Here is a 25,898-nt window from a genome sequence, read left to right as displayed (position 1 = left end):
ACCTTTCAGCATTGCTCTCTGTAGCAGTGTATCTTCTTGTGCAACTCTCAGCCTTTAGGACAAACAGCCTTTCCCAGCAGCTTAACTCAGTAGACCTTATCCTTAAAAGAGGGGATGGTGGGAGGTTTCAGCTATGCAACCATGCATATTTACAGTAGTGTTAAATATTTCATATGACACCATGGCAGGGTGATATTTGATGATGTTATATTGCATTATTACAAAATCAAAAGAGATAATGCTTACTCAGGTTTTACAGCCCTTAAACAAGCCTAAGCCTATTACTGAACTCACACCTGGGCTTAAGTTCATAGAAAACTGTTTTTATGCTCTGTGTTCACTTCTTTGTAACCACAGCGCATACAAATGTTAGTTTCATTTCTCTCCTGCTGAGGTGTGTTAAGCTGCTGCTGACGAAACTACATTTCCTGATGTGGGAGTTCACAATAAAGGTACTTCATCAAAATAACAACTACAGGCTTTTATTGTGAAGAACTTGTCAGAAAAAGGGTGTTTAGTTTTGTTTCAACTTAGCTTCAGCAGTGATATCAGTGCGCGTACTGAGCTACCGTGTTTACAGCTGCTTCTCTGGCCTTGTTTACAGTTTTTCTCAGTCACTTTGGTACATTTCTCAGATCAGAATTGAAATTCTCAAAACTATTTGTTCAGTCTTCACATCATTGTGTCACTTGTGCACATCAAAAAAGCAGTTTCTCATTTCTTTGAACAAGTTGCAAATGCTTTGGTACATCCATGCAAATGATTATGTACAATTCTCTGCTGTTTCCTACATTATCAGTTGCTTCTGTCATGTTGATCAAAATGTATTATAATGGGTCTCTGGTGAACAGTCTCACCCCCCACAACATTTAGGCATTAGTTCATCGCATAAGTCTTTACATGCAAAATGGTTGAACATGTCATAATATGTCAAGCATATTTCTATACGTTTCCATTAGACTTTTTTTCCTAAATCTGTCCTGAGTTGGTAAATTGCTCCTAGGTGAATCTTGACTTTCTCTAACGAAGGGAAATGTGTGAAGCATTAGATCAATCAATGATCAAGGAATTTGATTGAGGAGAATTTGATGATTGAGGAATTTTCTCAGCATGGAGATGGAAATATGATCACCAGCCACATACACAGATGACCCTTCTGGCTGCCATGGATGCAGCATGTGGTGACATCACAGCAGATATCTGCAGAGGCTGGATAAGACACTCTTAAAGATTCTTTCCACGCTGCATTGCAAGAGAGGATATTCGTTGTGATGTGGATGAAAATTTGTGACCCAACAGACAGGAACGCCAAGAGGTTTAGGAAGACTGCACTGTAATTCCTACAGCACTGCATGTACAGTTTTCCCTAAGAAGACTGTCCTATTTTTACATTTCTACTTTAGTTTTTTTTTATTTCTTTGTGTTGTACAGTGTTGTCTTCTCCTTTCTGTATCACAATGTCATCGTCTGTCAACAAATTACAGTACAAACAGTCAAAGCGTAAATGTGAATCTTGTCCAGTCTCTTGCAATCAATCTCCCACATACACTAAGGTGTAACTTACAATTTATAATAATTGTCATCAAAACTTTAGCCATAGTTTACATCAGAACATCCCTCCAGAGTACACTGTTATATTGGCAACATGACTAAGCAATTTGACTGTCTTATCTGTACACAGTGACACAAGCACTTGTCATTCTGATGGCACTGACATGTTCATTGACACAGATATTTACTTTTGAGAGATGAACTAAGGATTCTGAGACTGACTTTTGCAGGTAATCCATGGTGTTTGGCTATTTGTACGAATTGTTTTGAGAAATGCACTTACTATTTTGCAAATGTCGAGGAATGTATAAAGCGACTAAGAAAAACTATAAAGCCACAGCCCACTTCTTTGATTCATCATGGACTTAAAACTAGGGGTCAACCAATCATCTGTCTGGACAATCATTGATATTTGGCATTTTGGCGATAATCAGTGTTTTATTCTGCCAGTCACTGCCATGATTAATTAATTCAAAATTCCCTTCCTTTATTTTCCTATTTCCCCAAAAATAATAATGAAATAAAAAATCTGCTTCTTTGGCTCCTCTGCATTTGCGTCTCCCCCTCTGGCCCAGTTTTCCTTCATATACACTCTAATTTATGTCCCACCCACAACACTGGTGTTGTATGGTGCTAATCAAGGTTAATCAAGGTGCTAATCTAAGCAGTGGCATTGGTTTTGCCTTGTGTGTTTATCAACATAATGCATGCATTTAAGCTGGTGATGACGGTGCTGCAAAAATCCTTTCTGTGGCAGAAGTCATGCCACACTGCCCACCACCATCATTTACATCAACAATATAAAAAATTAAATAGTTTTTGTGTATTTAGAAATTATTAACTTAGGTGTTTTTTACTGCATCCTAAAAATATGATGGACAGTGCTAGCACCAACATGTAACAATAAGGCTTTTAACTGGAACTTTTTTCGTCCAATTTATGATCTGGGAAGTCAAGAGCACAATCACCTGCCTCTCAAGTGGTATCATCCTTGAAAGCAATGTTGCCAGGTGACTGACTGGTATTATGCTTCATCCATTAAATTGCAATGCTAGGAAAGGGTAAAGGAAAAATGTGAAAAATAAAGAAATTATAAGAGGCAATTTCCTTCAGCCCTGACATTTAAAAAGAACAGCAGCATACATCACTTCAGAGCTCTAGGTGTAAAATTCCACTGGACATTTTATTAACTGGTTTTCTTTTTCTTTGTGTTTTCCAGTTTTACGTGATGACTTCAGACAGAACCCTGTGGACGTAATGGTGGCAGTCGGTGAGCCTGCAGTGCTGGAGTGCCAGCCTCCCCGGGGGCACCCAGAACCCACCATCTCCTGGAGGAAAGACGGTGCCAACTTACATGACAGAGATGAACGCATAACCGTAAGAGATATCAAATTAATCACACTCATTCTCATTCGTTCACTCACACTCACTCTGTTTATGTAAAAACAGACAGACAGACAGACAGACAGACAGATAGATAGATAGATAGACAGACAGACACGTTTTATCTCTCAACATGCGATACTGTTAAACACATGGCTTCATAGTACATGGTGTAGGAGTAAATCGTTGGTATTTAGATGCCCTTTTCAAAACGCTAAAGAACCAATTACCCATCACCTCAGTGATTCCGAGGTATGGAAAAGCGAGCTTATTATGTCAAACGAAAAATGATTTTCTTGTAGTTATGAGAACTATTCGAAATAACATTATCTTTATCTGTGTCTTCTCTGCTCAGAACTGAAAATGTCAGGAGAGAGTTTAGAGAGCATGGGCTGTATCTGTTACAGAAAATGAAAACCATAAAATAGTGCATTGGACAAAAAACAGTTCTTCTGACCACGATTAGCACATCAACAAAAAATCATTAGAAATCAGCTCCATAGATTGTACCTCAAGATGAACAGAGCAACAGCCGCTTTGGAGTGAGCCAAACACTCAGAGCTTTGCTCCTTCTGACTGCCTAAAGTTAAAGTCATAAATGCCACCTCTTCAGTGATAATGGATGGGACATGGATTCTGTCATGACAGACATTATAATTCCGATTGTGTCCAAGTTCTAATTTTTTTGAGTAGTTTTGTTTAAATCAGTTGTTTGATGCTAAAAAAAAAAAAAAAAAAGAAAAGAAAAATCAGTGGATATAATGTCATGATTTGACAAATGAGGCTCCTTGTACCATTCTTTACTAATCATTGAACTTTACGTATGAATCAATGTGTGCTCCAAGAACCTGTTCTGCTGGACTGTACCAACCTTAGGGTGTTTGCAATCAAGTAAATCTGAATGCTTGATGGGGGGCAGGAAGTGGGGACAACCATCAGGAATGAATGGTAGAGGAGGAAAGTTTGTTCTTTAAAGCTCTAAATGGACCGGTAATCTACAATTATCACCAGAATATGTCTTACATACATTTGGTATGTTTCCTACACTTCACACAAAGTCTTTTTTTTTTTTTTTTTTCTTTTACAGTTAAACTGATTTTCCTGGTGTGGAGACAATCAATATCACAAATTACTCAATCCTGCAGGCCTTATAGCATTGTTATCTAGCCATGTGCAGGGAGACAAGATTCTTGAGGAGGGTTGTACTGAGCTAAGAGGTTCAACGCATATAAAAAAAAAAATACTCATATTGTCAAAAACATGCTTTCAATTGATTCAGTGATGTACTATCAACTGAATAAACCTTGTGGGTTAAGCTACTGATTAATGATGTGCCATTCTACAAATAAGCCTGTCCTACTGAGCTGAGCAAAATTATCTGGATCTCTTAAAAGAGACAGATATCCCGTCACAACATGCTAACAGGATGGACATCAGCTGTGGAAACACAGGCAAGATCAGAGTTCAGAATTTAAATTGTCAAAACCAACTGCAAAACAGCACAAACCAAACCAGACCACTTTGTGGGACCAGACCATACCCGAACAGTGTCCAGGCTTCAGGTTGAGGCTTTTTAACTGCTGCTGCTTCTCCACGAGTTCTTTAAAAATTATTTTTGCCTGAATATTTCACTGCTGTCGGGACACCATCATAGCTAAAGAATCAAGAATGTTTTTATTTTTTAACTTTGGGTGCTTGGCATACTTGCTCAGCTCAAAATATGGCCTTTTGGTATGATTTCTCTGCAGATTTCACTTCTGCATCAGGAATTCTCCGCTGCTGCGTGACGTCATCTTCAACGAACCTATAGTGATTTTACATGTAAACTCCACCATCCATTTCCAATTGAACTATTTGTTCTTGCACCAAATTACATCAGCAGCACAATGGGTCAGTGCCCAGCACGTAATTTGGCTTCATTGTTGCACAGTGGCACTTTGTTCATATTCATATCCATGTGCAATATTTGGGATTATTTACTGTTCTGAGCTAGAGCATGCTGCTTACATCATGTAGTGAAATTTAGAAATCACAGAAGTAACAGATCCATGATAGAAGCCCCCTTCACACATACACTTGCCAAATTCTAGATAACTCTTAAACCACCTGTCCCTGACATTATCCAGAATTGCCGTTATACACATGACCTTTACCTTCAGATGTTGCAGGTGGAGGAGGACAAGACATAAAAATAATTGAATATCCAGAATTAAATTTTAGTTTATCGGCCAGTTATGCTTATGCAACAAGGAATTTCACTTCAGTTAGCTTTGCTCTCAGTGTACAGGAATTAAATTTTAAGTACAAAACATAAATTACTTATATGAAGAAATAAGATTAAAATATGTAGAGGTTCATTTCTAGAATGTGTAAGTCTGTGCCAAGGTTATAATAGTTTTGGATTTTTCATTAGTTTCTGTTTTTATTTCGTTTTCATGTTCTGTGTTCAATTTCAGTTTAGTTTTTATTAGTTTTGACTGCTGGTTTTTTAGTTTAGTTTAGTTTTTATTTTGCAAAAATGCTTCGTTTTAGTTTAGGTTTTATTAGTCCAGTGTTAGTTTTTTTTTTTTTTCGAATAGATTTCGGGGCTGAATGAGCGTCATACATTTTTAAAAACATATTAAAAACAGGCTACTCTTCACTTGTTTTATTTACTTAATGTTGATGTTTGAATACAACTCAAGACACAAAACTACCATTATGTGAAGTCTTAAGCAATCTGATCAGGCAATTTTACACTCCCCATACTTGGGTGTCAGTGCCAGACAGTATGGTTGTGTCAAAGACTACAACTAAGGATATTTTGTCTCCAATTTTTGTTTTATTTAAGTAAGTTTTGTAAGCGCACTGTACAGTTTTAGTTAGTTTTTGTCAAAGTTTAGTTTTATTTAGTTTCAGTTAACTAAAATGATTTTTGGATTTTAGTTTTAGTTATTTAGTTAGTTTTAGTTAACTATAACAGCCTTGGTCTGTACACATTGATAGTATGGTTTCAAGATGCGTAGATGGTGCAAGGATACCGACTAGACATGATCAGGATATAAAATATGATAAGATCATTTGAGATAGTTATAGAGTGTGATGCATATGAGGTAAGGCATTTTACCACAGTGACACTTCTTGCAGCATTTGTGTTGCAGTGAATAAATAACCTGCAGCTGTTATCCTTAACACTTGTCTTGTTTTGAGGTAGAGGGCTGGAGTCAACCCTAAGTGTCAATGGATGAGAGGCAGGGCGCACCCTGGAGTAATGCCAGTAAATCACATGGTTGATGTATAGACACAAATAAGCAGGCACTTCCAGACAATTTAGAGTCTCCCGTTAACCTATCAAGGATGTTTTTGGTCTGTTTTTTGGAGTACCTGGAGACAACCCATGCTTGCACGGGGAGAATATACAAACTCCACACAGAGAGGCTCTGCCAAACTGGGATTCAAATCAGGAGCCTTCTTGCTGTGAGGCAACATGACCAACCACAGCATCACCTTTAAGTTAAAATACATTTACCTTTATACAACACTATATAAATTCTACTGTATACCAATATAAATAAGGACTTTAAAATATGCCAAACATCAGTACATCAGCTTTGGTTTGCTTCAGCCATCACTTGACCTTGTTGTGAAAGATTTTATATTTGAACTGATTTTAAACCCTGAAGCATACGATGGGTCTGACAGACAAGGAAAGGCCTCCCATCTCTTCAGCTTCAGACCTCAAGACCAAGTTTCAGTTACTCCTCTGACAGTGTGTGCTTTTGCTTGTGTGTTTGTATATTTGATTTGTTTATTCGGATGTCTTTGCTCGCTCTAAGGGACACACAAGAGCAAATTCAAAGCTCACGTTAGTGTGGACTGACAGGTAGAGTCTCTCTGGGGGACTGTGATGGACAGAGCAGCTATCTCTGATTTAAGGAGAGTGGATCAGAGCCAGAGGGGGGGATGCTCCTCTGAGGGTAATACAAAGGCTGCTTTTCGCTTTGTACTTTCTGCATGCCTGTCTTTGTCCTTCCTAATCATCTTTTCTATATGGAAATGTGTCTTTGCCATGAGAGTTCACTCAAAGACAACGCTAACTGAACAAAGACTAAATGAGTTCACCACAAGTGATTCATGGCTACTTTTCTTTTCCTTTGGAGTGTTCCCCCTGTGGCGTGGACCATCATTTATTAATACAGATATGTAGATAAAGGTGTGACTCAATTCTTTAAAACGATTTGTAGAACCTCTAACACACAGGAACACATGAGTTATGGATTGTAATTTCTAAAACGCCTTTGTACAGGAGGAGTAGATGTAAATTGCATTATAAGCAGCTTCAGAGTATGTGTATGTGTGCCTTCAGGGCATCTGAGGCTATGTGAAGAAGAAAGCGAGAGAACACATTGAAACACTGCAGGAACGGAGGCTGAGGTTTCAGTGTCCGAGATGGAAGATAGACAAACCACATTTGGATGTCTAAGCAAAGGAACTGCTGCTAAAAATGAGGAGCGGTCAGTGCAGGGAATAAAAAAGCACTTGGTCTGCTCTTTAATTAGCTGCTAAAGTTACAAGTGCTGCCATATTTACAGCAAACAGCAAAACGTAGCAGGACACAAGTATGGCATTAGCCAGTGAGGATGGTTAGAACAAGATCATCTGTGCAGTCCTTGGGGAACACTTTACTGGCAATAAAGATAACCACAAAATTTGATTTCGTTGCATCAAGGGACAGTTATTAAAAAGACTTGGCAGTCCAAGTACCAGTGGATGCACAATAAATCTAATTTATAAATCTCTTAATGCAGGGTTCAACTGGTTGGCCTCAATCACCTGATTTTAATATGCATTTAATGAAAGTGTAAGTGCTTGTTCTATGAACTGGAATAACAATTATGATTACAAATCTTTCCACTGACATTCAAGTAATTGGAAGACACGTGATTGTTGTGTTATTACATTCTATAGGTTATCCTTATTTACTTTCTCTATTAACTATCTTAAAATTCCAACACAGTCACAAAAACTGCACTTAAAAATGAAAGAAATCCTATGCAAGTGATGTTTTAAAAAATATGATACTGACCAATAAACTCCCTTAAAATACTCATTACACTGGTGGGTTATATTGTCCATACAGCATGCAGCCTACTGTATATCCATTGATCCATGATTGTGCCGACTCTTCCATCATTCCAGAGCCTATTTTACAGCCTGTAATCTTTATCGCTGCAGCTTAATAATAAACACAGTATAACCTTTATAGCACTCAATTTTCTTAACTAGCTGTACAGACAGATCTGGTTTTAGGTACAGATGTCTCAACAAAGACAATGCAATATGTGCTCTTTAACTCACATTTCACCATGATGTTTTTGTTTTGATGTTAGAAAATTATATTTTAAAGGCAATATTCCAAAAAAGTAATTTCTGGTTTAATCTCATCATTTGAATTAAACAGGTATGCCTCCACTTATGATAACTTGCCTCCTGAGGAAAATGTGGCAGTTTAATCCAGTAAAAGGTGCTTCTATGCTGAAGTAACTTTCTTCAAATTTATACCATACCAGTGCAAATCATGTCATACCATGCTATACCATACTAAGCCATTCAGTACTACCATATGTAATACTATATCATACCATGCTATGCCATGCCATACCAAACCATACCATACCATATCATATACTGTACTTCACCACACCATGCCAGACCATATCATATTATGCCATAACGCATTGAATGGTACCATACCATACAATACCATACCATACCACACCATACCATACCATACCATACAATACCATACCACACCAGACCATACAATACCATACCATACCATACCATACAATACCATACCATACCATACCATACAATACCATACCATACCACACCATACCATACCATACCATACCATGCGTAGGTTACAGTTTAATTATTAGGTCTAATCAATTTGGGAAAATAATTGAATTGCAGCAATATTATGATTGCAATTTAAAATGCAATTATTTTTACTAAGTTTCACATCTTTCTTTTTGTCACCAAACAAGCAATAAATCATTTCTTTTTATAGTGAGCGCAATATTTGGTAGATTCAACTAAGATTTTAATTTTGATGTATTGCAAAGTCAGCATGAATTACTGTACTGAAGGGATTGATAATTTCATGTGTTTCTAATTTTTCAAAAAGACAAACATATACAAAAACAAAAACAGCAGGATTTTTGCAAACTTATCCAGAAAAAAATGACACTTGAATGTCTGCATGATGTGTTGAACAGAACATCTCTGTTTCAAAAAGATGTGTTAATTTTATCGTTTCAGGATAAAGAAAAATCGCACCTCTTGCAATTTGAAAATTGCAGCAGGCCATATTGCAATTTGATATACTTTAGATAAATTGCCCTAAATAAAATACAACATATGTTTTGTAAACACAGGTCACATTTACGGCATAACATAGGATATATTTCACATTCATCTGGGAAACCTCCCATGCAAAACATTCGCGAAGGGGTAGACATTCTGCCTGTCACATTCATCACGGGTCAATCAGAGTGACAAGACTAAATATGGTATTGGACATGTATGGCTCCAGTTAGTAGCACAAGCTCAGCTGGCTGGCGCAGTCATAGTTTACGAATGGTGGAATGTTGTTGGTGGATCAAAGTCATGCTGAGGCAGGTCAGGAGAAGAGCAAAAATATCTTCTCTGCCAAGAAAGGCTTTCACTGTAAGATTTGTTCCCCTTTCAAAAAATGTACAGATCTGCCATAAACTATCACTTAAGCTGCACTTGACCTAATAGGTTCACCAGCAGCAGTCATTGCTACTGGTTTGCTATAAAGCTAAGCATTGCCTGTTTCAGATTGGAGCAATGTAAGATGGATTTCCTGGTGACAGACATGGAATCTGGCCAATCCATCTGCTTTGCAAGGTTCTTCTTGTCAGTAAAAAACACTCCTCCTGCTGTATTAATCATGTTCTAACTGGTAAATGTAACATTTTTATTGACTTTTCAAAGATTCAAACCTAATCCACTGGACACTGACGGGAATAGCTGAATCGACAATACAAGCTCCCAAATTCCCCCTTATGCTCCATGTAATAACTAGTGGTTCTCATTGTGTATGAAAAGCACACACAACCACAGTTTGTTCAATCTTCCTCTTGAAACCACATCATTTGCAACAGATTTGGAATGTCAGCCATAGTTAGACTGCTCTTCATTGTTATTTATTTTCTCGTACAGTTTGAGCTGTTTGTGGCAGAAGGTTAGCCTGGAGAAAGCTGACTATTAAAAATAGCCTATAGTCTCATCCCTGCAGTAGCAATTTAATGATGTATTCCATCTGAAAGCTGGTATGAAGAGAGTGCTCACCCAGCCAGGTGCTGTCTAGCATGACCCCAAATCCCTCGCCTGCTTCATAGACAGATCTGCAGGCAGCCTTGACCTCTGGCCTCAGCTCAGAAATAACTGAGATGTGCTGTTACGGACTGTGTGTGTGTGTAACAGGCATACATGAAGAGATTGAATCCATTCAAAAGGCTCCAAATCTTTCCTAAATCAGTAAAGTGGCTTCAAGTTTAATTGAAGTTTATGACTGGAAGAAAGTTCCGGATGTCTGGGCGTATTGAATGGCCTTGTGTTTGCTCTGAGGTCTTGGAAATCAAAATCCCTGCTATAGCATCGTATTTTCTCAGTGCTTTCTGCAGCACCTTTCACACAGAAAGGCAGCCTTGTATCAATACTGTAGCTTGCATTCAAAGAACCATAAAGGCAGCAAGCTTGGTCTGCTGAGGCGTATCATGGAGAAGACATGAAAAGGCTGAATAACACTGTGGAGTGCATATATCCACCACCTCTCTGATGTGCATGTGTATGCGTGCAGATATCTGTATAGGGAAGGTAAAAAGTTTGGGAAAGGCAAAGCAGGCTGACTGAAGATCTAAGGGAAGTTTCTACAAAGAGGCAGGTTCTTTGTTCCCTGCGTTCTGTGCTAATGTAGCACCAGGTATGAATTATGTAATTTCATAATGGATGACCTTCTCTGTTGCTTGAAAGGCAGAATCAATTCCATTCATTGGATAACTATGCATAAGAATGCATGCATGCATACCTACACAACACTACGCCAATGCCATCCATTGCCTAGGAATTAATATTTCAGTATGGAGGATAGAAAAAGATGTGAAAATATAAGGTTTGATATATGGTTTGTGTTATGCATCGTAAAAGTGTACCCCTTCAGCCACTTGCAATTAATAGACTTACCACATGTTAGTTAAAAAGGAATTACTTGGCCCACATAGTGTTTGATTGAATTTTGAAAGTCTGGAATATACGTGAACATATTTCTCATATTTGTGGCTTTTAGGCAATGTAGTGTTTCCAAGCATGTTGACCCAGGATAGGGGTTTCTGCAGACAACCTCTGAAATGTTTTTAGGTTGCTTGTTCACACATGCACCTCACAGTCGGAGACTATCCCTGTCAGACAGGAAGAGTGGGGGGGGGGTCTAAGGAGTGACGATTTGTGGGGAATTCTCCCAGATTTAACCTGCTGGGCTCACACATCAGCTCACCCCCAAATTTATCCGACTTCATTACGAAGGGACTGGCAGGAAAAATTCTAGTTAAAGTGGTGTGAAAAATTCTGCCATGTGCACTCCCACAGTTTAGCAGAAATATTCTGGGGTTTTGTGCTAGTGTGAAAGCACTAATTGGTTTGGAAAAGCAAACTAGGTCACTTTTAGCAGTGCCTTTTATTGTTAGAGATTCCTGTTTACTTTATAAACCTATTAAACAAATCTAGCAATAACCTTTTTTAAATTTAGAGCCACATGTACATAGAGAATATCTAAAATGATTACAAATATGTTTCAATCAACATCTTCCTGTTAAGCTTCCTTAAACTTTGCTTATATTGATAATGAGCATGTGCGTCCTAGCTTGTTCTATGTCTATTATGAAGAAACATGTGTCCTCTATCAATCACAAGAACAGCAGCTATGCTATTTTTTACATTAAGTTATTTTTTTAAAGAAATGGGCACTAAGTCCACCCAGGTTAACTATTTCACATACACTGTATTATTCAAGTATTAGCTAATGCTAAACTTTGAGGAAAATCTCATCTAATGTCACATCAGTGCTAACTGTCGACTATGATTTGGATAGCAAAGATTTTAATACTCAACATTCAGTGACCAGTTGAAATGATAACAGGACTTCTGCTGTGTCCTCTGATTTCAGCCTACTTCATACAAACACACTGTTGAGTGCTGTACTATACTGATAGCCACATTAGCAGCTGCTGAGTCTTGCAGATGTTAGTCAGAACTTATTTAGACAATGTTCAAAGCCTGGTTTGTGCATTTGCGGCTAATCTGCATCATGTACCATAGCGGCGTACGCCACTGCTTCTCAGCTGGTTTAGCCTCAGGACCCACCACTACCTTCCTAATGAAAATTAGGATCCAAATTTTTGCAATGTGCTACCATTTAAATTTAATCAATTAAAAATTTGTAGTTTTGGCTTTATACAGAACAGAACATACGTCTCAACATATGACAAGTATGCATAAATTTATTTATTAAATTTTGGTAGTCTAATTTCTGCAGGAATCACCTTGTAATTTAGGAAAAACAGCTTTGTCATCAGAGAAAAGGAGCTGAGTAAGTTGAAATTTTGGGAAGACTACCCAAATGTACTCCTTGTTATGGGGTAATGGAGTAAAATTAGATTTTGGATCCTCTTACGTCTTCTGTACATCAGAGACTTGTCATTTTTTAAAATTCTAGGCACACATTTTCAACTCGCGTTTGGGTTCCAACCAGCCAGTTAAAAACCACAGGCCCACACTTTTGTGATCTACATACTTGTGTGTGGTGTGTCTGCATTGCTTTGCAATACTCCGCCAAAACACTGGTCTGCAGTTCAGTTTCTATGCTAGTTATATCACCAGTTTTTGATCCCATCATGTTCTCTGCTTGTTTGTGCACAGGGCACCATGGCAGCTGAAAACAACAGTATTATTATTTTTGAGCTGATAAATACTGGGCTGCAGTTGATTTCCTGCGATTATTGCAAAGAACAGAAAAGAGGGGACAAAAGAGGAGAAAAGATGCTGAGTCAGCTGATGACAAAATGCTCTTCTGCAAATGTCATCAAGTAAATTTGGAGAACTGGTTTGTACTCTGTTGTCATTTACATATCTCAAACTGGAGCAATGGTTCGCACTTTTTTTTTTTGCCTTGGCCACCTATATTATATAAATGTCAAATAGCCTTTTTAACGTATGTTTCAGGTTGTATAAATTCTTACAGCGCACCAAGACTTGCCTAAAGGCACTCAAGTGTGATGCCAATATCTTTTGGGAAAAATTAATCAGTTCATGGCATTTGTTCCATAAGGTCAACTTTTTTTGAATACATTTTAAATAAATTAAAACAATATAAATAAATTGATATTTTGGCATCTCAAACCCTAAAAATGTCAGGTGGTGTAACCGTACGGGTAAATGAACAGATTACTGACACTGTTAAAAAGGGCATTTTAATAGTGAGAAATCCAAATATCAACTCCTTTGCATGATTTTATGGTTTAAATCTATGACATAAACACATTTTTATAAAAAATGTGTCATTTAAAGTGATAAGAAAACATTGTAGCATAATTTATCATATTTTTTACTCCAAGTGACACTCATGGCCAAGAGGATTAGTGACACCTTCGAAGGAAAAAAATAATTTTGGGCCTGTTGAGATTAAAGTCGAAATGACGAGAAAAAAGTTGAAATGATGAGGCTAAATGACAAGAATAAAGTTAAAACAACAAGACTAAAGTCGGAATGACAAGAATAAAGTCGAAATGTCGACACCTTTGTTTTCATTTTCCCACTTTTAACAGTTCTGATTTAGGTGAGATATATGATGTAAAGTTATTATCGAACCTTTAAGGGCAGACTTTGAGTGTATTTTCAGTGATACTTCTTGCCTGTTGAGTTTTAACTCTGAACCAACTTTCTGGAGATCAGTTTTAAAATATTTATTTGATTGCTTGACTTCAAATCCCTTTTTTTTCCAAATGTTGCTTTTCCACTGCACCACTTCGCATTGCAGTAAATTGTAGGTTTTCTTATCAGAAAATACATACATGTTGGCCATGTTTGATATCCTAACAGTGACGCACTCTGTTAATCACTCACAAACAGCGGCGTGTTGTCATGTTATTTATCTAGCTGTGTAAATATGTTCTTTCTTCCAGATCCGCAGTGGCAAGCTGATGATCACCAACACCAGAAAGAGTGATGCAGGAAAATACATCTGTGTTGGAACAAACATGGTTGGAGAACGGGAGAGCGAGATCGCTGAACTCACAGTGCTAGGTAACATTTTCAGATCCCTGATTGCTTTTTACAACGCTGCAGAGCTTCACTTCCTCTGAGTGCCCTCTCAGTTCACAGCGGTTTACTCTGCCAGAGCGCTGTGAGGTCTTTGTTGCTGGTGTATAATAGGCCATTAATTACATTGATTATGCAGCAGTACCATCCAGTCTGCCTGCTCTGGAGAGGTTTTCCACCAAGCATGTGCTGAACATCCACTGCTGCTACATCAGACACTAAAATCCCTCCAACTTTACTGAACAAGAGCTCCACATGCCACCGCCACAACTACCATTTCTGAGCCACTGTTCCCCACCCCCCTCTTATTTTCCCGTACATTTCCCATCAGAATAGAGCTCTTATCAGCATTGATTCGATGACCTTGGCTGAGGTTGGGAGTATGCAGTGAAATGTCTTTTCAGGGCTCTGAGAACAACCCTGCTGAATGCAGAAACAAGCTAAAGTATGTTGTTCTACAGGTTGTGCACGATTAATGACTTTTAATAACAGGAGACGATTTTTGGGGGGAAACAATTTCTATACTGTATTTGATTTTCAGTGGTTACATTTCCATATTTCTTTAACCAACCATACTCAGACGACAGCCAGTTTCCTTCAAAATGTGGCTAATAATGAGAAGTTATTTTATACTGTCTTTGGCATTTTAAAGCCTTTTAAATATCTCATATTTGACAACAGAGTATCATTTAACAAAAGATGATTGGTAATCAAAACTTTTTTCCAACTATTTTTTCAGGTTAGACAACTTTAAGTGAGCACTGAACAATAGCTAATGTAAGCAATCAGGCATTTTTATTGCTAATGCATTTTTAGACCTGAAATTAGCAACTAACACTAGGCCTTACAGGAGAGACTTTATGTTAAATTCCAGCTGTTGATCATTATTTAATCATTACTAAAGCAGTATTGATCATCATCTGTAAAGCATCACTAATGTATCTCTGTTATAAACACAGCAATAGAGGTTTTATTAGTGCCTTAGTAAACATTTGCAGTTTAGACTCTAAAATGCAACAAAACAAGAATGAACAAAGAGGCAGGATTAATCAAACACATTTACAGAAAAAGGTTATTACAGTTGGACATGGATGCACTCATTTTATTTTACTCCATTTTTCCAAGATAGCATGGAGATTTGGTAATTTCTTGAGGAATTTCCCTGCTAGCTTGGATAAAACAGCTTTTATTTACATGGAAATGAGATGAATAAATTAAAATCTTGAGAAAATTACCAAATGTATTTGTCTTCACGGAAAACGTAAAAAAACAACATTGATTTACTGTATACCCACCTGGCCACTTTTTTATCCTGGCATTCCTTTGTGACCCACTTGAAACAGCTTTGTGACCCGCTTTTGGGTCTCAACCCACTGGTTGAGCACTGGTTTGACCAGGATTGTGGGCCTGAAATAATAAAATGTAGTGAGGATTGGTTTGGCCGGCTTTTACTTCTAAGTGGACAATAAAGTGTGTCGTATAGTAACATACTGTATCATATTGTGTCGGACCCAATCCTATCCTATCCTATCCTATCCGATGGTACAGTATGACATTGGTATGACATTGTATCATGTCATACCAAACTGTATTGTATTGTACTGCACCATATCATATCGTATCATATCGTAACCAAGGGTGTCAAACTCAATCACAGAAGGGGCCGGATTCTGAATTACCTGTAACCTGAGGGCCTAACAGCGTCCACATTTAACCAACCTGTCAACCTCATTTTTGCCAGTAATAAATTACGGGGGAAAAAATTAGCACTGATGATAAATGAATTGAGATTTAAAAAGTCAAAATGATAGGATAAAAGGCTCAAAATCTGAGATAAAAAGTCAAACTTATTAGTTCAAAAGGTCAAAACAAAATATAAGATGTAATAATGATGATTGTAAAGGCAAATATATAAAAACGAAAGTCACAATCATGGTTTTTAAGGCAAAAAATATGACTTACAAGTTAAAATGGTGCACCTAAAATGTAAAAAAAAATGAGATAAAGGTTAAAATAATTAATTGAAAAGGTCAAAAAATGAGATAAAAAGTAAAATAAAAAACTTAAAAGGTCAAAATATTAGATAAAAGTGAAAATAATACATTTACAAAGTCAAAATGTGATATAAAAAGTCAAAATTATAAAATGAAAAAGCCAAAATTATTAGATAAAGTTGAAATTATAAATTGAAAAGGTTAAAATATGAGACATAAAGTCAAAATAATAAATTGAAAATGGTCAAAGTATGAGATAAACACTCAAAATAATAAATGTAAAAGTTCAAAATATTAAATAAAAGCCTAAATAGTCTATTGAAGTCATAATTGTGCAATGTAAAATCGAAAATATGAAATAAAAAAAACACAAATACATTTCTGTTCTCACATTTCTTTTTATCTTATTATTTATAATTATTTTTTCTACTTTCTTATGACTTAGAGATATTTGATATCAACAAGGTTACGTTACATTTGTATACTAAAGGAAATCTGCAGACTTCATATTTTTGGGCCAGTAATAATAAGAATATTACATGATCTAGTGGGCCAGGTGTAACTGTACCATGGGCCAGATTTGGCCCCCGGGCCTTGAGTTTGACACCCCTGTCATAATGTATCGTACTGTGTTGTATTGTACTGTATTGTTTCATGTCGTTTCGCATTGGACCATATCATGCTCAACCAAACTGTACTGTACCATAACGTACCAAACTGTGTCTAACCATATTGTAACATTTTCTAACAAATTGTATCGTATCATACTTACCTCTATTGAACTGACTTTCCAACCCAACCTTGAGTATAACACCAAAGGCAAATATGGCTCCTAATTGAACATAGTAAAGAGTAGAAACTCTTTGTATTAACTCTTAATTACATTTTAATATTTGTGAAGTTATATGTGGTTTTTAAACCATAAAACAACAAAATGTAGCTTTGCCGCTTAGCTTATTCTTATCTTTTAACTTTTACCTTTTTATTACTGGTATTTTGATATTTGGTAGCGAGTCCAACACAAATTTCCTTAAGTGGTTGATAAAGTGATTGCATAGTACTGCACTGTACTGTATTGTACTGCATCACGTTGTATTCGATCGTACCTTATTGTTTATTTCTGAAGCGTACCGTATTATTATCATATCGTATCATATTGTACTTTACCAAACTGTATTGTATCGTACCGTATTATAATGTATCGTACTGTATCATATTGTATCTTACTATGTTGAATCCTATCTGCAATACTGCATAGTATTGTATTGTATTGTATTGCACTGGAGCATACCAAACTGTATTGTATCATATCTTATGTTATTTTTAATGTTTTCTGTGCCCTACTTGATAGTCAACTGACTAATATCAAAATTGACATGTAAATTTCATGTATATAAACTTGTATAAAAAATTGCCTTTAGATCTACAGAAGTGACAACATGTAAACATCATTAACACTCACTGAGTTATTAAAGACTTAGTATTTTTAATGTAGAAATAAGTTAGCACATAGATGATAGTAATATCTACTGTTTGTTTTGCCCTCCAGAGCGTCCGACCTTTACTAAGAGGCCCATCAGCGTGGTGGTGTTGGCAGACGATAGCGTGGAGTTCCACTGTGTGGTTCAAGGAGACCCTGTTCCCACTGTCCGCTGGAGGAAAGATGATTCTGACCTGCCTAAGGGCAGGTAAAGCACAAAGGGCCTCTATATACATTAATTCACCATGAAATCACACCGTTTCAACTTTTCCTTTCATCTCCTGATTGTGTGTGTCGGCTCTGCCCGCAGATTTGAAATCCTAGAGGACCATACTTTGATTGTTCGCCAAGTGACCTCTTCAGATGAGGGCTCCTATACATGTGTGGTGGAGAACATGGTCGGAAAGTCTGAAGCATCTGCCACGCTCACTGTGCACGGTCAGTACAACTTCACACTCTCATGTAACCTCTCCTCAATACACAGCTCACACTCTTTTTTCAGAGCCTCAGATTTCTTTTTCTTGGATGAAATATTTGCAAGTCAGCGGCTTTTATCCTAACTGAAGAACTAATTCTGTCTCACAGTGTCACAAATCAGCAGGCAGTGACTTTTACCTTTCATCCAGACCTAGTTTTCATTATTGTGCCTGAGGCTGATGTCGCTGTGAAGACAGTATAGACAGGCAGAATCTTCTCCTGGGTTTTCGTCTGTGGTGTTTTTTTTGCTTTTGCTTCCTGGCTAGAGGTCAAAAAAAGTCTTCAGCAGCCTCCATTTATAGAAAAAAACAGGCAGTATGGGTATCAGAGCAGTTTGTTTACAGTACTTTCATAGTCATGTCCTATATAAACTGAGAAGAGCGTGCAGAGTAAATGTTTACGTGACCGCAGAAAATGGATTCATTTGGTCGCAGTTGTCCTGCCACAATGACACCCTTTAGCTCTTAAATCAGGGGAGGAAAATGAGCAGAGGGACACCTCTCAAAGTCACGCACATAAACACAAACATACACACGGTGTAATGGCACAGTGGGAGACGGAGACTCTGTGGACAGTAGGACTTAATTAAAGATAAGGCAGGTCTGGTTCCATGCTGGGAAATGACATGGTTCCAATTACATCGTCTTCCTCTTCCTCCAAAAAAACCTGAGAAAAACGAGCATCAAGGGGGAGCGTGGATAATTTAGGTAGGGAGTGAAGAACGGCAGGGCTGAGAGGGAGATGAGTCCAAGTCATATACTAGAGAATAGCAGAGAACTATCAAAGTAAATGTGTGTTTTATAATTAAATAAGGAAAAATACTCTCCATCCTAACCACTGTCAGGCTCAATCATAGCTATAGTCTAAACCACACAGTCATTTTTCTGACTTCCTGAGCATTTGGTTGATATTAAACAGTTGCCATTTTAAACAAATGCAGCAGGCCAAGAGGCTGCACATGTCCAAAGTATGAGATCAAATCCCTCCTCAGCTCTGCAATCATTAGAATTCCTTAATTTAATCCTAGACTCTAACATGGAAGAAACCATCTGATTCATTAAGTCATGTATGATTCAGATATTGTTGCAGATCTTTTCTGCAGGATCCCATGCTTTCATTTCTTTCCACACATTCTTTGAACACAAAAATGTTGAGCAATAACCGCAGTCATCCTCTAGCATTTGTTCCAAAAGCAGCTGGTTTAGCTAACCATTCATTTCACTATAAATCTCGTTTAAAGATGTCAACATGTACACTAGTTCCCAGCTCAAAATACGTCTCTGTTTGTATAGTACATTTAGCAGAGCAGATGTCTGAGGAGCTCCAGCAGTTACCTTTTTTCCAGACACAATGGTTCCCCCCTCACCCCTCACAGGTTCAGGGCCTCATTAGGGGATTGTATCTTTGTCAAATATGCCTCAAGGCTGGCTGGCTCCGTAACTTACACCAGCAATTATATATACTTTTCACAGCTCAGAGCCAGATATAGTCTGCTGGGTTTAATTGGGGCTAAACAGCAGGCCATGTCCTTTGACACTTTTTTTCTTTTTGGCCATTAGAGTTTTTGTTAAATGAAAAATCTTCTACTTTTCAGTCAAAAAGAATAGTCTTGTTTCATGGCTTTATTTGAAGCTTAATAGAAAATATATTCGACGTTAATGGAAAACATATGGCGGCATAGCAAGCTGATCAAAATGAATCTATTCTTTTATTTCTGCTCTATCTTTCCATCTATGTATGCTTAGAACCAGTAAGGAAATAACAATTTATCATGAAATGAGACAGCAGAAAACACCAGAATAGAGAAGAATTATTGAAGAAATAAAAGAATTAAAGTACTGACACTAAGAACCACAAGTCAAAACAACACTGGGGTATAACGGTACACAGAAATTCTCGTTTGGTGTGCCCCTTGATTTTAAAAGTTGTGATTTTGTATGTTTCAGTACAGTACAGGAAACATATGCAAAACGTAAATGTCTTTCCTTAAATATTAATTTAAAAACTTCCCTTTTGAATGTTGTCTAAAGTGCAGCATCAACAGTTCGGGCTTAATGCCCAAAACACACAGTTGCTGTCCGACATGAATCAGAATCAGAATCTTTATTAATGACCACACAAACAATTTGGTGGAATTTGCTTTCGGTACAGCACTTGAAAAGGATGCTCACATCAACTGTGTCATCACAGGACAGACAAAAACATTAGACATACAACAGTACAACAAAAGGCATATTTAGTCCATGGCTTGATACAGTGTTCTTATGGCAGATGGGATGAAACTGTTTTTGAATCTTACTGACTTGGTTGGCAGAGATCTGTAGCACCTCCCTGAGGGCATGAGAGTGAACAGGTGATGAAGAGGATGGGAGGGGTCTGAGGTGATCAAAACAAATGTCACTTTTATTTTCTATGAACAGTGGTTGAAGTCTTTAAAGTGGTCTCGGACTTCATTGTAACCACTCCTGAATCGTCCACGCTGAACACCTAGTTTTCTATGAACACCGACCAGACATGTGTGGACGCGCTGGGGCACTTCATGCCACTTCTTTATTCCCTGGGCGGAGTGTTTATCCTGAGAGGACAGTTATTTTGTCCATGCTGGCGCCATGCCGCCGTAGAGTCAGCCCTGAGCACAGAAACAGAAATTTAGCACCATCTTTTGTTTTAGGTGTAGAATAATCAGATGGCCACAGCTGCTGGTGAAAAACCACTGCTCCTACCGTTTTTTCATTTACTGCAGAGGCAATCCAAAATGAGCCTTCGGCTCTGGTTTTTCAGCACCTGGCCTGGCAGTGTCTGATGAGGAGTTTGATTGCTGACGCTCTGCTGTCAGTGTGTGCTAGGGACAGCAAATGAACCACATCATATGATGGGATGTGATGGTCAGGCGAAGGTGTGTTTTGGGCTTAAGATGTCATGGTTTCTTTCTTATATTTATAAAAACTAGCAGAATTTAAAGAAACACAAATAATGGTTCCTTACAACCAAAAAGGTTTTCAATTTATAAAGGCGTTTGAATTAAATTACACTAAATAGAAATGTAAAAAAAAAAAAAAAAAAAAAAAAAATCGTATTTTTTTTTTCTTTCAGTTGACTGAGACAGACACTGATACCATTGGATTTTTTGAGCTAACATCTTTGTGAAAACCATCTGAATACAAAAATCATGTCTGGGACACTACAGTGGGTGTCAACCATTAGCCATGAGTGCTATAGGAGATGCACAGCAGCAGCTTTTGTCTGTTCATAAAGTGAAGAGCAAATGAGCAGATTTTTGTATTTGTTACCAAAATTACCTTTGATGTGTGTTTAAATACACTGTATGTAAAGTCTGCCACCAGGGAGCTCTCTATAGAAAAAAATGATAACATGGTTTTGAGATGGGCTGCCCATCTCTGCTGTTTTCTTCTTTGTTTAAATTGAAGACTCTTCATTAAAAGTGGCATTTCAGCAGCATATTTACTAAACAGTGAGCTGGGGATGCATAATATTATTGGCATGATATCAGCAAATGTTAGCTTAAAATGAATGAAATGTATTGGCAGATATAAAAAATATCAGTCGATATTCAGCTGTAAACATTGACTGTATAAACAAATATGTTAGTGGAGTTTTAGGCTAGAGCAACAGACCTGTGTTTGCTGAAGTATTTTTCTTTATTCATTACATAGCTTATGTAGCTATGTAGCTAACAGTGCTAAAGCTAGACACACAAAGAAGCTACGTCAGCTACATATCTACATTATCTACATAACTGAGTCAGTTTTAGCTACATTTCTTAAAGCTAATGTTGCTTAGGCTAACTTTGCTATAGATAATGGCGCTACATTGCTACATAACTAACGTACCTAGAGCCAAGCTCACAAAGCAGCCACGCAAGCCACAAATCTACCTTATCTGCTTTACTGAGTTAGCTTTAGCTACATTTGCTAAAGCTAACATTGCTTAAACTAACTTTGCCAAAGATAATGGCGCTACATTGCTACATAGCTAATGTAGCTAGAGCCAAACTCACAAAACAGCTATGTAAGCTACGCATCTACCTTATCTGCATAACTGAGTTAGCTTTAGCTATGTTTGTTAAAGCTAAAACTGCCTAAGCTTTTTTTGCCAAAGATAATGGAGCTATTTTGCGACATAGCAAATGTAGATAGAGCCAAGCTTACAAAGCAGCTTAATAAGCTACGTAGGTATGTTATCTATATAGCTATGTTACTTTCAGCTGTGTTTGCTAAAGCTCATGCTGCTCAAGCTAACTCAGCTACATTGGCTTTTGTAGTCTTGTTAATTATGTAGCTGGCATATCTGTGTTAGCTTTAGCTAACGCTTAAGAAGCTTAGGTGAGCCGCCATTAGTAAAACTACCTCTAAATCAGGCCCAAACGTAATTTAATCCTCTGAGCTTTTTCTCTATTTTATTTATGAAATGTTGCTCAGCCTGTGTTTGCAATGTTTTTACTTCATAAATCTAACTATTAGACTTTGTTTATGAATAAAATTTAATTTACAAAAAAATCTGAAACTGGAAAATTTGTAGTGACAACGTATGGCACTTGGTTCTTAAGAAATGCAGCGCCTCATATAAACAGTCTATGAGAGTGGCTATCAGAGATGTACAGCCTGCAGCCAGACCCCTCTCAATTCCTGTCTCTCAGGCTGGCTGTCATGACAACTAACATAACAAGACATCCTGTTACAACAGTAATCAAGAATTTCTCTGATTTTGAAAAACCTGTTGGAAATATTTGAGGTAATGTAAGACTTCAACTGAAAGATATATAACATAGCATTTGTCATTTTTATAATTTGTATAGATGATTCAGGGCAACATTCTACATGCTGTTGCTTTAAACCCTGTGTTCTCAATCACTTATAGGGTCGTAGATTTGGTATCAAAACTAAAAAAAAAAAAAAAAACACTTTCATAAAATTACTTTGACTGTCGCAGAATTTCAAACATCAAATATGAATACCAAAGGTAGTTGTGTTTGTGCGAAATTCACATTAGTGTGGTGCTGTTTCAAATACATTAATAAGCTGTTAGCACTGTAGCTAAGTAATGGCCACACACAATCTCTGTCTTGTCCTTTTGTCTCTGTCTACTGTTGTAAACCAATTGGACACCAATGTGTTCCCAAACAGGAGACCTTACTGATAGTGTAGGATCTTCTGGCTCTTGCTTTTCGTTTGATGTGGATGTCATGATGGTCTAAGCATGCTGTGTTTGTTGCACTCCTGCTATCTGATATGTGTGGGAACTCAAATCTGAAATACATTTGTCCTGCACATAAACAGAACTGTGCACACATACACCCTTCTGAGAGTCTTATACTGAAATGATTCAGGTTGGATATGTGTACCTTTACACCCCTTCTATATTTTAAAATGTATCTTTATATTCTTAAAGCTTATCTGTAAATGTTACTACCTGTCTTCTGTTTTGTCATATTCATATCAGTGTGCTCACTCATTCAGGCATGTACCAGCTCTGTTAAGTGCATCATGTTCCTGCTTATGCCTTCTTTACTCATTGCACTGCTCTGTTTTTGTGTCTTTTTCCTTGTAGCCAACACTGGTAAGTTGTCATCCATGCCTCATCCACCATCAGACAGCAACAGGAACTCATGAGCCCCTGTTATTGTCCTATCTGCACTGTTATTCCATCCACCAATACAGTATGTAAACCATGTTAAATGTGGGTAACTTCAAAAGAAATATTTTAAAAATGCATTCAAAAGGTAAATATTTTTTTGCTACATTTGCACTTAGCCCTTATACCTTGAGCTTTTCATGCATTTATCTAAATGTAATGGTTAAAATGCGTCTGCTGCCAGATAATTAGTGCCTGACTTCCTCTGCAGTGCCCCCAGCATTTGCCATGCGCCCCAGGAACCAGGTGGTTGCAGTGGGCAGGACGGTCACCTTCCAGTGTGAAGCCACTGGCAACCCACAGCCCGCTATCTTCTGGCAGAGGGAGGGCAGCGAGGTGAGACTACGAGTCTATCATCACACTGAATCACTACTCTCCTGCACGTACAGGCAGTAAAATGTGTTTTTAACTGTGATATCTGTCTCCCTCTCTAGAGTCTCCTCTTCTCTTACCAGCCCCCGCAGCCCTTCAGCCGCCTGTCCGTCTCCCAGATGGGCAGTCTGACCATTACCGATGTTCAGCGTTCTGATGGCGGCTTCTACAGCTGCCAGGCTCTCAACATCGCTGGCAGTGTTATTACCAAAGCACTGCTGGAGGTCACAGACTGTGAGTAAAGGGAGGGTGATGGAGGGCAGACTTTTGTTCAGCACATTTTTAGCTTTAATGTTTTCTCTTTTGGCTAAGGAGACAACTTCACTGCTGTGTTTTTTTCTCTGTAAAGCAGTATTTTTTGGGCTAGTGCTTCTCAAAATGGGGTCCTTGGGCATATTTTTCACTGCAATTTTATTCAAAAGAGACACAAAGATGGAAAGTTTGAAGACTGTGGCAATGGGGTTCATATGCTTTCAGTGAAAAACCCATTTAGAGGAACAAATCTCATCATACAGGGGACAAAATCTCACATACTGAGATCTTGTTTGTGTTAGATTGGGTTCCATGATGTAAAACATTAGCTTTAGCTTTAGACAATTTTAGTTCATAATGTATTTAATAGGCACAAGCTTTAAATGGCAATAAAGATGTTTTTGTTCTTTATCAGTCAGCCTCAGCATGAGTTTTATCCAACAATATCCCAAGAGTACTACTGGAGCTGTGAATACCTACCACCTCATTTTGTCTTGTCACTGTTATTGGCCAGTAATGAATGGGACAGGTAGACCGTTTGTCCAATCACTTTCTGAGATTTTTTTTAAAAGTCGTGCCCTTCCCATATGCTTTACGTGGGAAGTTTCCAAGATTAACGTAGAATGTGCAGTGCCTATTAAAAGTAATCAAACCCTTGCATGTTTTACCCTTGTATTGATTTTATAAGACAATCATGGTCGATATAATTTGTCTTTTTGACAAAAAAATCATTAAAAAACTCTTTAATGTCAAAGTGAAAACAGATTTCTACAAATTAATGTCAGTTAAACAAAAATACGTGATGTAAATTAAGTGATTGCATAAATATTCACCACCGCTAAACTGATTGATAGAATTCAGCAGAGGCCAAGCCAGTTAGTGCTAGTATTCTCACAATTAGTGAAATGGGGACCATGAGTGCAGTGAATGTGTTTTAAGTGATTATAGTATAAAGATACCTGAGTCTGGAAGGTCCAGTCACTGATTTATCAGTATCCCTGGCTACCATTACACTACATAAACAAAAGACCCCCCCTTAAGCAACTCAGAGAAAAGGTTATTGAAAGTATAAGTCAGGGGATGGATACAAAAACATATTCCAAGGCACTGAACATCCCCAGGAGTTCAGTTAAATCCATCATCAATAAATGGAAGGAATAGGGCATGTGAAAATCTGCCTAGATCCGGCCATCTCCACAAACTGAGTGATTGTGCAAGAAGGAGACGAGTGAGAGAGGCCACCCCGACACCTGAGGACTTACTGTACAAGTTTAAGCAGCTGAGATGGGAGAGACTCTGCATTCATATACTGTTGCTCAGGTTCTTCACCAATTAAAGAGAGAGCCACTGTTGAA

At 37.7% G+C, this 25,898-nt stretch overlaps 1 protein-coding gene across 4 annotated transcripts in view; it reads left to right on the top strand.

Annotated features, from left to right (window-relative positions):
* Positions 1-25,898, top strand: part of LOC121518755 (roundabout homolog 1-like) — a 160,588-nt gene that overhangs the window by 105,964 nt on the left and 28,726 nt on the right. For 2 of the 4 annotated variants that reach the window (XM_041801324.1, XM_041801323.1), the window contains exons 3-9: positions 2,771-2,928; positions 14,181-14,301; positions 17,860-17,998; positions 18,101-18,228; positions 23,836-23,844; positions 24,131-24,255; positions 24,354-24,525. In XM_041801324.1, coding sequence (XP_041657258.1) covers positions 2,771-2,928; positions 14,181-14,301; positions 17,860-17,998; positions 18,101-18,228; positions 23,836-23,844; positions 24,131-24,255; positions 24,354-24,525 — 852 coding nt within the window. The remainder of the gene's footprint in view (positions 1-2,770; positions 2,929-14,180; positions 14,302-17,859; positions 17,999-18,100; positions 18,229-23,835; positions 23,845-24,130; positions 24,256-24,353; positions 24,526-25,898) is intronic. The other 2 variants (XM_041801326.1, XM_041801325.1) reach the window with 1 other exon arrangement.

The sequence above is a fragment of the Cheilinus undulatus genome, linkage group 12 (assembly GCF_018320785.1).
Source record: "Cheilinus undulatus linkage group 12, ASM1832078v1, whole genome shotgun sequence".
NCBI lineage: Eukaryota > Metazoa > Chordata > Actinopteri > Labriformes > Labridae > Cheilinus > Cheilinus undulatus.
The sequence above is the reverse complement of the archived record's forward strand: the minus strand, read 5'-3'. Positions and strand labels throughout refer to the sequence as shown.